The sequence below is a fragment of the Microtus ochrogaster genome (assembly GCF_000317375.1).
Source record: "Microtus ochrogaster isolate Prairie Vole_2 chromosome 14 unlocalized genomic scaffold, MicOch1.0 chr14_random_1, whole genome shotgun sequence".
Lineage (NCBI taxonomy): Eukaryota > Metazoa > Chordata > Mammalia > Rodentia > Cricetidae > Microtus > Microtus ochrogaster.
Genome location: NW_004949096.1, coordinates 30,915,443 through 30,927,056, shown reverse-complemented (window position 1 = coordinate 30,927,056; position 11,614 = coordinate 30,915,443). Strand labels below are relative to the sequence as shown.

The following is an 11,614-nucleotide window of genomic DNA, read 5'->3' as shown; positions in this document are numbered from 1 at the left end:
CACACACACACACACACACACACACACACACACACACACACCTCTACCTTCCTTACGAAGGAGGACTAGGCATTCCTGAAAATGACTCCCTTTAGCCAGCCAAGCTAAACTTTTCATGGGTTTTACTTCAACAGAGAGATAAGCTGCCACATTCTGGTAGCCACGCATCACCTATCAGAGTGCTTGACGGGATTAGACATGTCACCTCAGCTGCCTTCATTGGGGGCTAGCAGTCCTTACACTGCCCGGGGGAGGGGGCAGAGGAAGACTTTAGGAACCTCTCTTGTCAAACTTCAAGAGAGGCTCCAGATCACCTACCAAACCCGTTAACTTTGAGTGATGAAACTGGGCATTACTAGGCTGGGTTTTCTTCAAGACTGTTAACTTTATCTCTACCCACCCAGCATAGAAACACTGGAAATCCACTTCATCTTGTTATAGGAAAGGGCGGGGTGACTACATCGGAAATACTACTGAACATGGGAGAGCCTTTAGTACTTACAGGCTGCCCTCCAGGCCTCATGAGAAAACAGAACCCCAAAGTGAAGGAATTGGGCCTTCTCAGTGAGAAAGCGCCAAGTTATCTCGGGGGGTCCCTGTGAAGAACTATAGGTGTCTAGTTAGAGCACAACAGAGTCTGGGTGCACCCATCTTCTGTCTGTCTGTCTGTCTGTCTGTCTGTGGTTATGTAAGTCTGTAGGTATGTATTTGACAGTCTTATGTGTGTCAGTACAGACTTTATGTCATGGCAGCGAGCTGAGAGACCAGAGGGTAAAGTTAACATTGATGTGAGATTTTTCTAGATTAGAGCCAATTCTGCTGCCAGACTTTATTTGTCAAGCCTGGGAGAGAGAGATGGTCCCAAGAGAACCGCAGGCTTTGTGGAAAAAGAAGAGTCTTGCAGCCTTTAAAAAAAAAAATCAGTCAATCTCTTCATGCAGGAACCCCTTTTGCATAATAATGGAACCAAATTAGGATCAGTCATAAAAATTCAACTCTACTACATCAGACAGTGCAGGGAAAGGAGTATCCACACCACGAAAGTGCATGATTAATGGAAGGGACCACGCAAGGCAAATTGTCGTCACCAGCTGTCATTCGCTCTAGTCATCCTTAATCCATATTTTGGAGAATCGGAAATGTTAACAATGTCCTTCTGTACCTGAGATAAAAAACCTTTTGTGAGTGTTTCTTTGACGCATCGTGTTAATAGAGATGAGCCTTGCTCACAAAACTTTCATAACCTCTCATTAAAATAAGTGCAGAACTACTAAGTGTGTGTGATCCCGACCAAGATGCATTGCGTTAGTTAAAATCTGCTTCACATTGCAAGTGTCTGTTGTTGGAACTCAATCATATAATATGGGTTCTTTTTCATTTTTCACATTCGTGGGGAGGGGTGTGTGTGTGTGTGTGTGTGTGTGTGTGTGTGTGTATGCATGCATGCATCCTAATGGGGACACCAGAAGACAACTTTCAGAAATCAGTTCTCTCCTTCCACCATGTGGCTTCCAGGGATCAAACCCAGATTTTCAGGCTTGGCAGCAAGCTCCTTCCCCCACTGATCCACCTCACTGGTTCTAATATGACTTCTTTCTATGAACAATCTCACTTTATCTTAATTCATGTCTTCTTTTTATCTCCTCTTCCCCTTTTCCTCTACTTCTTCTCATCATCATCGTCGTCGTCATCATCATCATTATTATCATATAACCTTGGATTGCCTTGAACTCACTGCGTAGATCAGGCTTGCCTCCCAAGCACTGGAATTAAAGGAGTGTGCCACCATGCCTGGCTATCCTAACTAAGACCTAAGGCCTTCTACATTGTTATAGCCCTTCTTCCTGTATAGACTTTCTTAGAAATGGTTTCAGTTTTGGCATCGTAAATAAAAATTCACTACAACAAAAAAAATATGCTTTACAATAAATGTCACTAGGCCAGCAAGACAGCTCATCTAGTAAAGGCACTTGCCGGCTATGCCTGACAAGCTGAGTTAAAGCTTCAGAACTCACATAAAGGTGGGAGGATACCACCAACTCCACAGAGATGTCCTCTTGTTTCTAAATGCCTGCCGTGGGAAGTCACACACACTCATTCACACACACACACACACACACACACACACCTACACACACACATACACATACATACGCATGAACTAATAAACACAAACATTTAAAAATAAAATGTTACAGTTAGTTATTTTATTTTTAAAAAGGCTCTATTTTATTTTAAAAAATTATGTGTATGACTGTTTTGCAGGTAAAAATGTCAGTGCACCATGTACATGATTGTTACCTGCAGAGGCCAGAAGAGGGCATTAGATTCCCTGGACCTGGAGTTACACACAGTCATGAGCTGCCATGTGGTGGTTGGGAATTGAATCCAGGTCCTCTGCAAAGAGTAGCAAGTGCTCTTAATTAACCTCCGAGCCATCTTTCCAGCCCCTTATCTATACATTTTTGGCTGATCTTACAATGTATGCTTTGTGTTCAACTAAATACAAATATTTGTGGTTTTGTCTTTACTATTCTTAGAGACTCTGGCTATTGGGAGAGGACTTCTAGACAGTTTTTTTTGAGATCACTAAATGTAGATCAGTTTCACCACAGCGTTGAGTTGGTGGCACTCAGTGAACGTGAGTGAGAAGACAGTGTGGGTAATGAGGGGACAGTGTTCCCTCTTGTGCGAAGACTCAGAAGGAGATGCCTATGGGATGAACTCACATATTCATTAATTTGATCCAGAGTTTGATTAGAATGTGCTATATGAAGATGGTACAAAGATGGGAAGATTAAATCTGTGCCCTCAAGTCTCTGTCTAAAGCGGAGACAGATGTTTAGAGTGATGGAGTGCAGTCATTACTGGGACCATGAGATAACACTCAAAACAGCAGGAATGGGAGAGCGGGAAACCTTCCCATTGGTCCAGTGGCGTTAGAGGGAACTCCACAGAGAAGGTAAAGCGAGCTGAAATTTGAAGTGAGGAAAGGCATTTGCCAAGGCTGGAACAGTCCAGGTAGAGGGAACAGCACACACAAAGGCAAGAATGTTCGGAAGCATGTCAGCCATGGGGAGGGGAGGAAAGGGCGCTGCTCATGAAGCGCTTTCTATGTGAGAAAGTAGATTTTACCCAAGGCAAAGAAGTGAAACAATTACATCTGCTTATTAGAAAATGTTTTTCTTGCACCAGGCAAAAGAGGATGAGACTAAAATCAACAGAACAGTAGCGAAGGGAGCCAATGGACAATTTCAGGAAATTCTCCGAGGGTATGATAGCTTGTTCATCAGGTGTCTTTGACGGTGGCAAAGCTAAAATGCAAAGAACCCAGAATGAGGAGAGAACAGCAGAGAATTCCGTTTGTCTCTGAGAGTGTTCCTTGCACTTTCCGTGTCCGGTCTCGTTCCATCCCCATAATGACTCTCCGAAGTAAACTTTATCATTTCTGTTTTTTTCCAATAAAACTACATAGAGGTGAAGTTGCTAAAGACAGAAGCAGAATGCAAACCCTTTGACTCCAAAACTGCTTTTTTTACCTTCCCACTTAACAATCTCCCTGCTCAGATTAAATTATGGGTCCTCCTGATAATGTGAGTCCCTGGTGCAGCTCACACTTGGCAGAACTGGGACAGTGGCTCTAAGGTTCTTTCTTCACCCCTGCTCTTGATATCTCTGAAGTTGGGGTACGTCTTATCACAATGGCTGTTAAGGTTTAAATGAAGTACTTCCCTCCCCCCCATGATCTTGAGATAACAGTGTGTCTTGCAATGAATTCTGTCTAAAAGCTGATGAAATGACCAGGTATAATTTTACTGATGCCCTGTGTATAAAGGGACAAACAAGAGTCAAACAAGATCTAAGATCAATCAAGCAACAAGGCAGAGAAGACCAAAGCCAGTATTTGAGTTGAAGAACCTAGTAGGGGATGGATATGATGGACAGAAGGGGCCTATGTTGGTGATGTGTGGAATAGTAGGACCTCTGGTCCCAGCACTGTGCCTGACAGCGAACAGGGATTCCTGCAATGCCTAGTCAGGCTGTTCTGCACTCACCAGTCCCAGGAGCTAGTATGCTTAAGCTCTAGTGATAAACTCAGACTGTACACTTAGAAGCTTTTTGGCCTTTGTTCCTTTGGAGACTGAAGAAGAAAGGCAATCTTTCCTTAAGCCGTCTGCACCATCTCCTACCCTTATGGCTTTGTTTGATAGTAAATGCAGTTCTTTTTATGTTCTGTGATCTGCCTGTACTAGAGTCTGGGGAGAATAAAAGAGAGGGTTTTTTTTTCCTTTAGATATTCTCAGAAGAAACAGAAAAGGCCCAAAGGTAATGATGGTACTTATTTAGAGGGCTGAGTGGTTAGGACCACGGGCAACAGATACCGATTGTCAAGACCATAAATCTGTCACAGTCAAAAGATGGGGAGATAGATGGCTAAAAGGCAGTGAATAACAGTAATGATGCTGAAGATCAGAGCGCACACACAAAAACTCAGAGACAACACTCCTCAGCGAATGCCTATTGTTACAGCGTCACCATCTCTGCACGTCCCTCGACAAAATGGCTGCTCTTGGATACACCCTGCCCTTCTACACTGGCACCAAGCCAGCCTTCCCAATGGACACAGCTTTGGCTGTTATAATCACTATCTTCCTGACTGCACTGGTCACCTTTATCATCATCCTGCCTGGCATCCGTGGGAAGACGGTAAGAAACAAACCCAGCCCTGGAGACTCCAGCCCTGGGGAGGACTTCAGCTTCAAGAGTGACAAGTCCAGACTCTGTCTAGAGGCAGACTCGGGGGAGGAAGTCCAGTACTGAGAACGCCTCTTCACCATCCCCGGTGCAGAGTTCCCCACTCCCTGAACCAAAAGCTTGGGAATGGTTTTGTGCCAGACACTCTGATCTTAATTGGCCAAGTGAGCTCAGCGGTAGAAGCCCCGCCCCTCCCCATGGTAGGACGAGGAAGGGTGTACAGGGAAGGAAGGCTAGGCTTACTAAGCCCCACCCCTTCTGACTCAGAGGCTGTTCTGGATGCTGCGGGTGGTGACCAGCTTATTCATCGGGGCTGTGATCCTGGGTGAGTGCCAGATGCCACAGACTTGAGCAGCGGCCTCTGTCTTGTGCCTTTTCCTTTGTGGACTGCCTCTCTTCTTTCTGTGGCTCCCTAGTGGTCACGGATTCAGGGTGCCTTCCAGATCCAACCGCACGTGTCACCATAGTTTTAGCCTCTTATTCTTGCCCTTGCCCTGAAAGGTGTGGACCAAGGAAAGCATCTTCCTACTATTTTTATTTGGGTCCTAATGAATGTAGGCAGGAGGACTCTGGGGGAGGGTTGTTTGCTGGGTTCCAGTGATTCGGAGAACGGGAAACACAGAGACCATTTTTATTGAGGTTGTCTGTGTTTGCCCACCGTGGTCTATGCTAATGTTCCCTTACCAGCTGCATGAGCGGCTGCCCGTAAGTGGGACTGGGAGGATAAGCAGAGTGTGAGCATGGAAAAGTTTAGATTCTGACCCTTTTCTTCATCCCACAATAGTGGTTGGCAGACTTAATATGAGCCAGGCCTGGGCTAGTAAATGGATATACAATTACAACAAGTTCAGGCATGGAACCCCTGTAGCTTTCCTTCTGACTAACCCAGCAAGGCCCAGACCTTCCTGAGTTGCAACTCCCCAATCCCAGCTGTGAATTTCAGTTCGGAGTGGTCTGTGGGTCAAATCAACACCAACACGACATACAAAGCCTTCAGTCCCAAGTGGGTCAGCATGGATGTGGGACTGCAGATCGGGCTCGGAGGAGTCAACATCACACTCACAGGTGAGGGCTCTAACTTGGGGAGAAGGGAAGGCTCTGCTTGGTGTCTTGGAGATGCATCTTGTGTGTACAGAGCTACCACGTGTGCCCAGCACTGGAGCATGGAAGGGTAGGAGCTGAGGGGGAAGGGAAATTCAGAACTGCCTCCTCCCTTTGCCCCGTGTGGATGAACCCCTACCCAGGTGAATGGTCCAGCCCAGTTCTCGGTTTCCTGCTAAGCACAGCCACCCTATTCCCCAGGGACCCCAGTGCAGCAGCTGAACGAAACCATCAACTACAATGAGGAGTTTCTGTGGCGCTTGGGAGGGAGCTACGCGGAGGAGTACACAAAGGCGTTGGAGAGGGGCCTTCCAGACCCGGTGCTCTACCTGGCTGAGAAGTTTACCCCTCAAAGCCCATGTGGGCTGTACAACCAGTACCGCCTGGCAGGACACTATGCCTCAGCCATGCTGTGGTGAGCATGGATATGGGATGGGACAGCCCCTACTGGCCTAAACTCAGGAATAGATTTTTTTTGTAGCCATCTCGTTTCCACTCAAGGGGGTATCCTGAGTGGGGAGGGGGGAGCTGGCAATAACCTTAGTTCTTGGTTGGGAAGCCACAGGCAAGAGTGCCCCTTGGGACAGCCTCTACCTGGACCATCCCATCCTCTCTGGCAGGTAGAGGTGCCTGGGCCAGTCCTCACTGCATCTTGGCTCTCCAGGGTGGCATTCCTCTGCTGGCTGCTGGCCAATGTGATGTTGTCTATGCCGGTGCTGATTTATGGTGGCCACATGCTGCTGGCTACTGGCCTCTTCCAGCTGTTGGCACTTTTCTTCTTCTCCATGGCCACATCTTTCATATCACCCTGTTCGCTGCGCTTGGGCACCGCTGTGCTGCACACTCACCATGGGCCTGCTTTCTGGATCACATTGGCCACAGGTGAGACCCTCTCCTAAAGGTAAGGGCTGAGAATGGAGGGCAGGAACTATCATGTTGGTGGAGTGGATCCCCTTCTAGAGGTCAAGACGTCTGTGCCTTGCTTAGAGCCCCATCTTTCTTAACTCCCTCACCTCCTGGCTTTCTCTCTCCAAGGCCATTTTCTCTCCTCATCCATGCTCACTTCCCTGTATCATTTCGGCCACATCCGTTATCCCTGACTCTCTTTACTCACGTTCTCCAAATCTTCCAGTTGTGTGTCCCCTCCTGCATCCCCTAACCACAGTTCTGATCTTTTCCTACATCCCTTGTATGTCCCCAGCTCACACAATCCCCAAATGCCCTAAATCAACCTGGCTCACAGCGGCACTCTCCTGCCGTGCTGTGTCTACCCACCTGTGTATCACATGCCTCTATCTTTTGTCCCCATCCGTCCCTAGTCTCAGTCTGTCTACTTCTCTCTGTGTCTCAGTTTAGAGTATGAAAGTTCAGGACAGTAGACCCATACCAGCGATACAGACCCGAGGACATTCAGTGAGATCTATGAATTCCAGTTACCCTGGGGCAGGGACCCAGACCTCCCTTATAGAGTTTTTCTGATGTTCGGAGGAGCTGTTCTTGGAAGGACGTACTAGAACTAAGGCAGACACGTGTCCCCTTCATCCTTAGGACTGTTGTGTATTCTGCTTGGCCTAGCCATGGCAGTGGCCCACAGGATGCAGCCTCACAGACTGAAGGCTTTCTTCAACCAGAGTGCCGAGGACTCAGTGCTGGAGTGGGGTTCTGAGGAAGGGGGACTCCTAAGCCCCCGTTACAGGTCCACGGCTGAGATTCCTGAGACCCAGGACATTCCCATGTCAGAAGCTTCCTCTGAAACATGTTTCAAGGAAGAACACATCAAACCATCTGACTGTGCCCTGTGATGTTCCTCTACTGGTGGCCACCTGAGTTTCCAGATGGGCTCCAGACCTCACCTGAGCCTCCATAAACATCCAGAACAGCCCAGGAGGTGGTCTTGGGTGTGTCAGATGCCCAACTCCAATTTGAAAAATAGAGCAAAAGTCCCAAGGTTCTGAAGAGATGTCAACCGTGCCTATAAACACTGCCGTTTCGCAAGACAGCAGGGATGAGTCTCTGGGCAAACACTACCTTCTTGGATGCTTTGCCTCTTCAAGATCAACCTCCCTCTCAGAACCAACATTTCGGGCATCAAAGTGGTCCCTCAGCACCCATCACTTTGTTTTGAGGGCCTGGGTCCCTCTCCTTTCTTTTTCGATTGCTCTCATAGTTTATGTGACCTCTGAGCCTGCACTGGAAGGAGACCAAACATCTTGTTCCAGATCTAACACTAACCAGCTGTGTGCCACTTTCTCTTTGAGCTTTAGTTCCCACATATGCTGTGTAAGATTCTAGGACTTGGGAAGGACCTTTGAAAAAAAATCCCACGATGTATATAGTGTGTATGAGTATTTTGCGTGCATGTATGTCTGTGCACCAATTGCATGCAGTGCCTGAAGAGGCCAGGAGAGGGCGTTGCAGAGATTCCCCCTGAAGCTGGAGATACAGGCAATTGATAGCCACCATGTGGGTATTAGTTCTCCAACCCTAGTAGCCTCTCCCACTGAACCATCTCTCCAGACTCCCAGGATTTATATTTTTATGCCTTGTTAATTTCTCTTTTAGCTCTAAGGTACAAACACAAAAGAAGTCAAGTGGGAAGAATTACGGAATCAATGCCAAAATCTTAATTTTTTTTCCCAGTAGATTCAGTTTGGCCAGTAGAGAGAGATGTGGGCTTTGTAACCACCCTGTGGGGCAGCTCCGAAGATGCAGGCGCCTGTCAGTTCCTCTCGGTCTTCACTAGAAGGCGCACCTCTCCCAGATCCCTTCTGTGTTTCTCTGCTTTTTCAGCTCTTGAATAAACAATACTACATTATCACTAGCCTAGCAAAGCTCTCAAGAGTTTGTGACTCCAAAGGCCAAGAGACGTCAAGGAAATGGATAGGCGGGGGAATTTTGAAAAACAAAACAAAACAAAAGTTTATTTACAGCTCTCCAAGAAATCATTCCCTAGAGCAAAGGGCACGTCCAGGGCTCCCCCTCGTCCTCTTGCATGGTCGTGCAGTCCCCTAGACTCAGCTGAGCTCCGGGAGCGCCCTTAACACTGTCTTCAGGTCTGCGGGATCCCAAGGAGGTAGGAATCCGGAGTTGGTTCTCTTCACAGGACAGTGGTAATATTTAAGTCTGGGTTCTCGAACTGCTTGTGTTGCGGGTTGTCCAAAATGAGAAGCGATTTCCCTTTCGCCTGACTGCTACAGTCGTTGCCACTTTGATCCAGAAAGGAGCGAAGAGCGCTGGGCCAAGTGTAGTGGAGAATCACCACCGCCACTCCGAGGAGGAGGCTTAGGATGCCTGCACCGGAGGATGGAAAGACAGAGGGAGTCAGGGATGCAGGTGCTCCTCGCCATCATCAGGAGCCAATCCCCGGAATTCCTACACACACAATCCTCAGAAAGAACTCTTCCGAGTTTTACATGATGCACAAGTTCTCACTCACCCTAACTGGGGCAAGATACTGAACCCTCCCAAACTAGTTCCACTCATCGTAAAATGAGAGTAACAGTGTCTCCCTGACCTTCTGGCCGCTATCGAGAGGAAGAAATAAAATAACTCATTCTATATGCTGGATAGCGCACATCCTTTACATATCCCAGTCACCACCAGGTGAACATCTCTTGGTACCCACCGGTGGCCAGCGTGACCCAAAAGGAGGCGCCGTAGTGAGGCGTGAGGGCGGCGGAACCCAGGCGGAAGGGGCAGAGTGGCACGCTGGAGATGGAGGCGAAGGCGAAGACGCCAAAGAGCGTGAAGGCGCTGGTGCTGAGCAGAGCCAGACCGCCGTAGAGCGGGGCGGGCATGGACAGCAGCGCATTGGCGATGATCCAGAAGCAGAACGCCACCCTGTGAGGGACCAAGGCAGCGCACCAGTGAGCCGGGTTCCCTGGCCAGGACAGCAGGAGGCGCAGGGGAACCCAGGAGAGAGCCGGCTCCTGCGCTCTTGCCGTGGCTGGGATTCCCTTGATTTTTGCAGATCGCCAGAGGATCCTGTCCACGAGGCTGCAGTTCCAACCTGCAGCTCCCGAGGCCATGCTCTCCGGGTCGCACACACCCTGCCCACTCCCCACCCACCACACGCTCACCACAACGTTGCTGCAGCATAGTGTCCTGCCAGGTGATACTGGTGGTACAGCCCGCAAGGGCTGTTGGGTGTAAACTTTTCTGCCAGGTATAGCACTGGGTCCGGCAGCCCCTTTTCCAGGGCATCAACGTACTCCTGGGTGTAGTCTTCGTCCAGACGCCAAGTGAACCGCTCATTGTAGTCAATGGTCTCATTCAACTGCTGCACGGGTGTTCCTGCAGGGAAGCCATGGGGTCAAGGCCAGAGACCCGGAAACTGAACACGTTCAGTTAGGGAGATAAGGGTGGGGCAATTGGCAGGAAAGAGAAAGATTAGGTAGTAATTGGGGGAAAACCCAGATCCACGTCAATCAGAGGCTTTCTGAGCCGGAAGGATGTAGAAGATCCTCTAACAACTCTTGGCACTCAGCTCTATGGGATCTCCCAGCCCTAAGAACTCACTTGGCCCCAGGCTCCTCACCTCTGAGTGTAATATTGACGCCCACCAGTCCCACATGCAGACCGACGTGGACTTGAACACGGGCTGTACTGAAGGCTTTGTAGGATGTATTGGTCCACACTCCCCCCACGAACCAGTCTCCGCTGAAGTGCACAGCTGTGGAAAGATGCACACAGTAACTTGCGGGGATGGGTGACAGTGGGAAGCGGTGATGGGAGGTGGGGCAGAAAGATGAAGGCTTAGGACCTGGTATAACAGCAAGGCAAGGTCAGGAAAGTGGGCATTGGCCAAGAGCAATAGTGGAGGCAGCGGCGGGGGCAGGGGTGAGTAGGGTGTACCAGGGCAAGTAAGCTTTCATCAAGGTCAGCCTAGACTACAAAGTGAGAGGCAGTCTCAAAACAAAACATCCACAGCAAAAGAACAGCCAGGGGTGCCCGAAATCGGTGCAGAATGGAAGGGAGCCCAGGAAACCAAGCTGGCTCCCCATTTCTCGGTGCCCTCTGCCACTCTTTCCCTACTCCAACTCCTTTCCCCATACACTCACCCACAATTTCTGCACCGATGAACAGACTAAGAAGAACTCTCACCAACCAGAACCAGCGCTGTGGGAAGAGACAGACACTCAGGTCAAGACTGGGTACTGCCCAGTCCGTCCTCAAGACCTGCCTTGACCCCACTCCATCCCAGCCTTGCTTGCATTTCTGACCATTTCCCCTGCCTTGTTTTCAGGTCCACCTTGCCTGGCACTCTCTGGCCACCTTTTTACCCCCAGCTGTCTGGCTCCTGTTCATTACTTCTAGTTCAGTCACTGCTTGGTGAGGCTCAGTGAGTTCAGAAGTGCCAGGCAGACAAGGGTCACCTCTCCCAGAAGAGGGAGGCCCCAGGACCTGGTGGCCAACAAAAGGAGAGGAACAGTGGCTATTTCTAGATGAGCCAGTTCTCCCAAACCGGCCAAAAGATCAACACAGAAAGACTAGAGGTCTTTTCAGACTTGGGGGGGGAAAGACAGTTTAGGATATGGGGGCTGGGAGCATTTAAGGGAATTGCCAAACTTGCTACAAGTTTGAACACCCTGTGGAATCCTCTGAGTCTAACGGTAAGAAACACACAGCAGTCTAAATTGCCTATCTTCTTGGTCAGAAGGTTCAGAGAGAGGTGAGAGGTCCTGGCAGCACCTGAAGCCTCCACTACTGGGCTGGTTCTCACTTTCTGCAGCAGCCTCCAAAATAAGGCACTTGGAGT

The 11,614-nt window shown here is 49.1% G+C and overlaps 2 protein-coding genes across 2 annotated transcripts in view; one reads left to right on the top strand and one right to left on the bottom strand.

Annotated features, from left to right (window-relative positions):
* Duoxa1 (dual oxidase maturation factor 1) overlaps positions 1-8,278 on the top strand; it is a 9,562-nt gene extending 1,284 nt beyond the window's left edge. The window contains exons 3-8 of the mRNA XM_005364372.2: positions 4,531-4,707; positions 5,023-5,080; positions 5,686-5,820; positions 6,058-6,271; positions 6,521-6,738; positions 7,405-8,278. Of these exons, the coding sequence (XP_005364429.1) occupies positions 4,561-4,707; positions 5,023-5,080; positions 5,686-5,820; positions 6,058-6,271; positions 6,521-6,738; positions 7,405-7,658 (1,026 nt within the window). The 5' untranslated portion in view covers positions 4,531-4,560 and the 3' untranslated portion in view covers positions 7,659-8,278. The remainder of the gene's footprint in view (positions 1-4,530; positions 4,708-5,022; positions 5,081-5,685; positions 5,821-6,057; positions 6,272-6,520; positions 6,739-7,404) is intronic.
* Positions 8,279-8,953: 675 nt separating this feature from the next.
* Positions 8,954-11,614, bottom strand: part of Duoxa2 (dual oxidase maturation factor 2) — a 3,130-nt gene continuing 469 nt past the window's right edge. Inside the window, exons 2-6 of the mRNA XM_005364371.2 lie at positions 10,917-10,974; positions 10,394-10,528; positions 9,936-10,149; positions 9,482-9,696; positions 8,954-9,147 (exon numbers count right to left, since the gene is read on the bottom strand). Of these exons, the coding sequence (XP_005364428.1) occupies positions 8,954-9,147; positions 9,482-9,696; positions 9,936-10,149; positions 10,394-10,528; positions 10,917-10,974 (816 nt within the window). The remainder of the gene's footprint in view (positions 9,148-9,481; positions 9,697-9,935; positions 10,150-10,393; positions 10,529-10,916; positions 10,975-11,614) is intronic.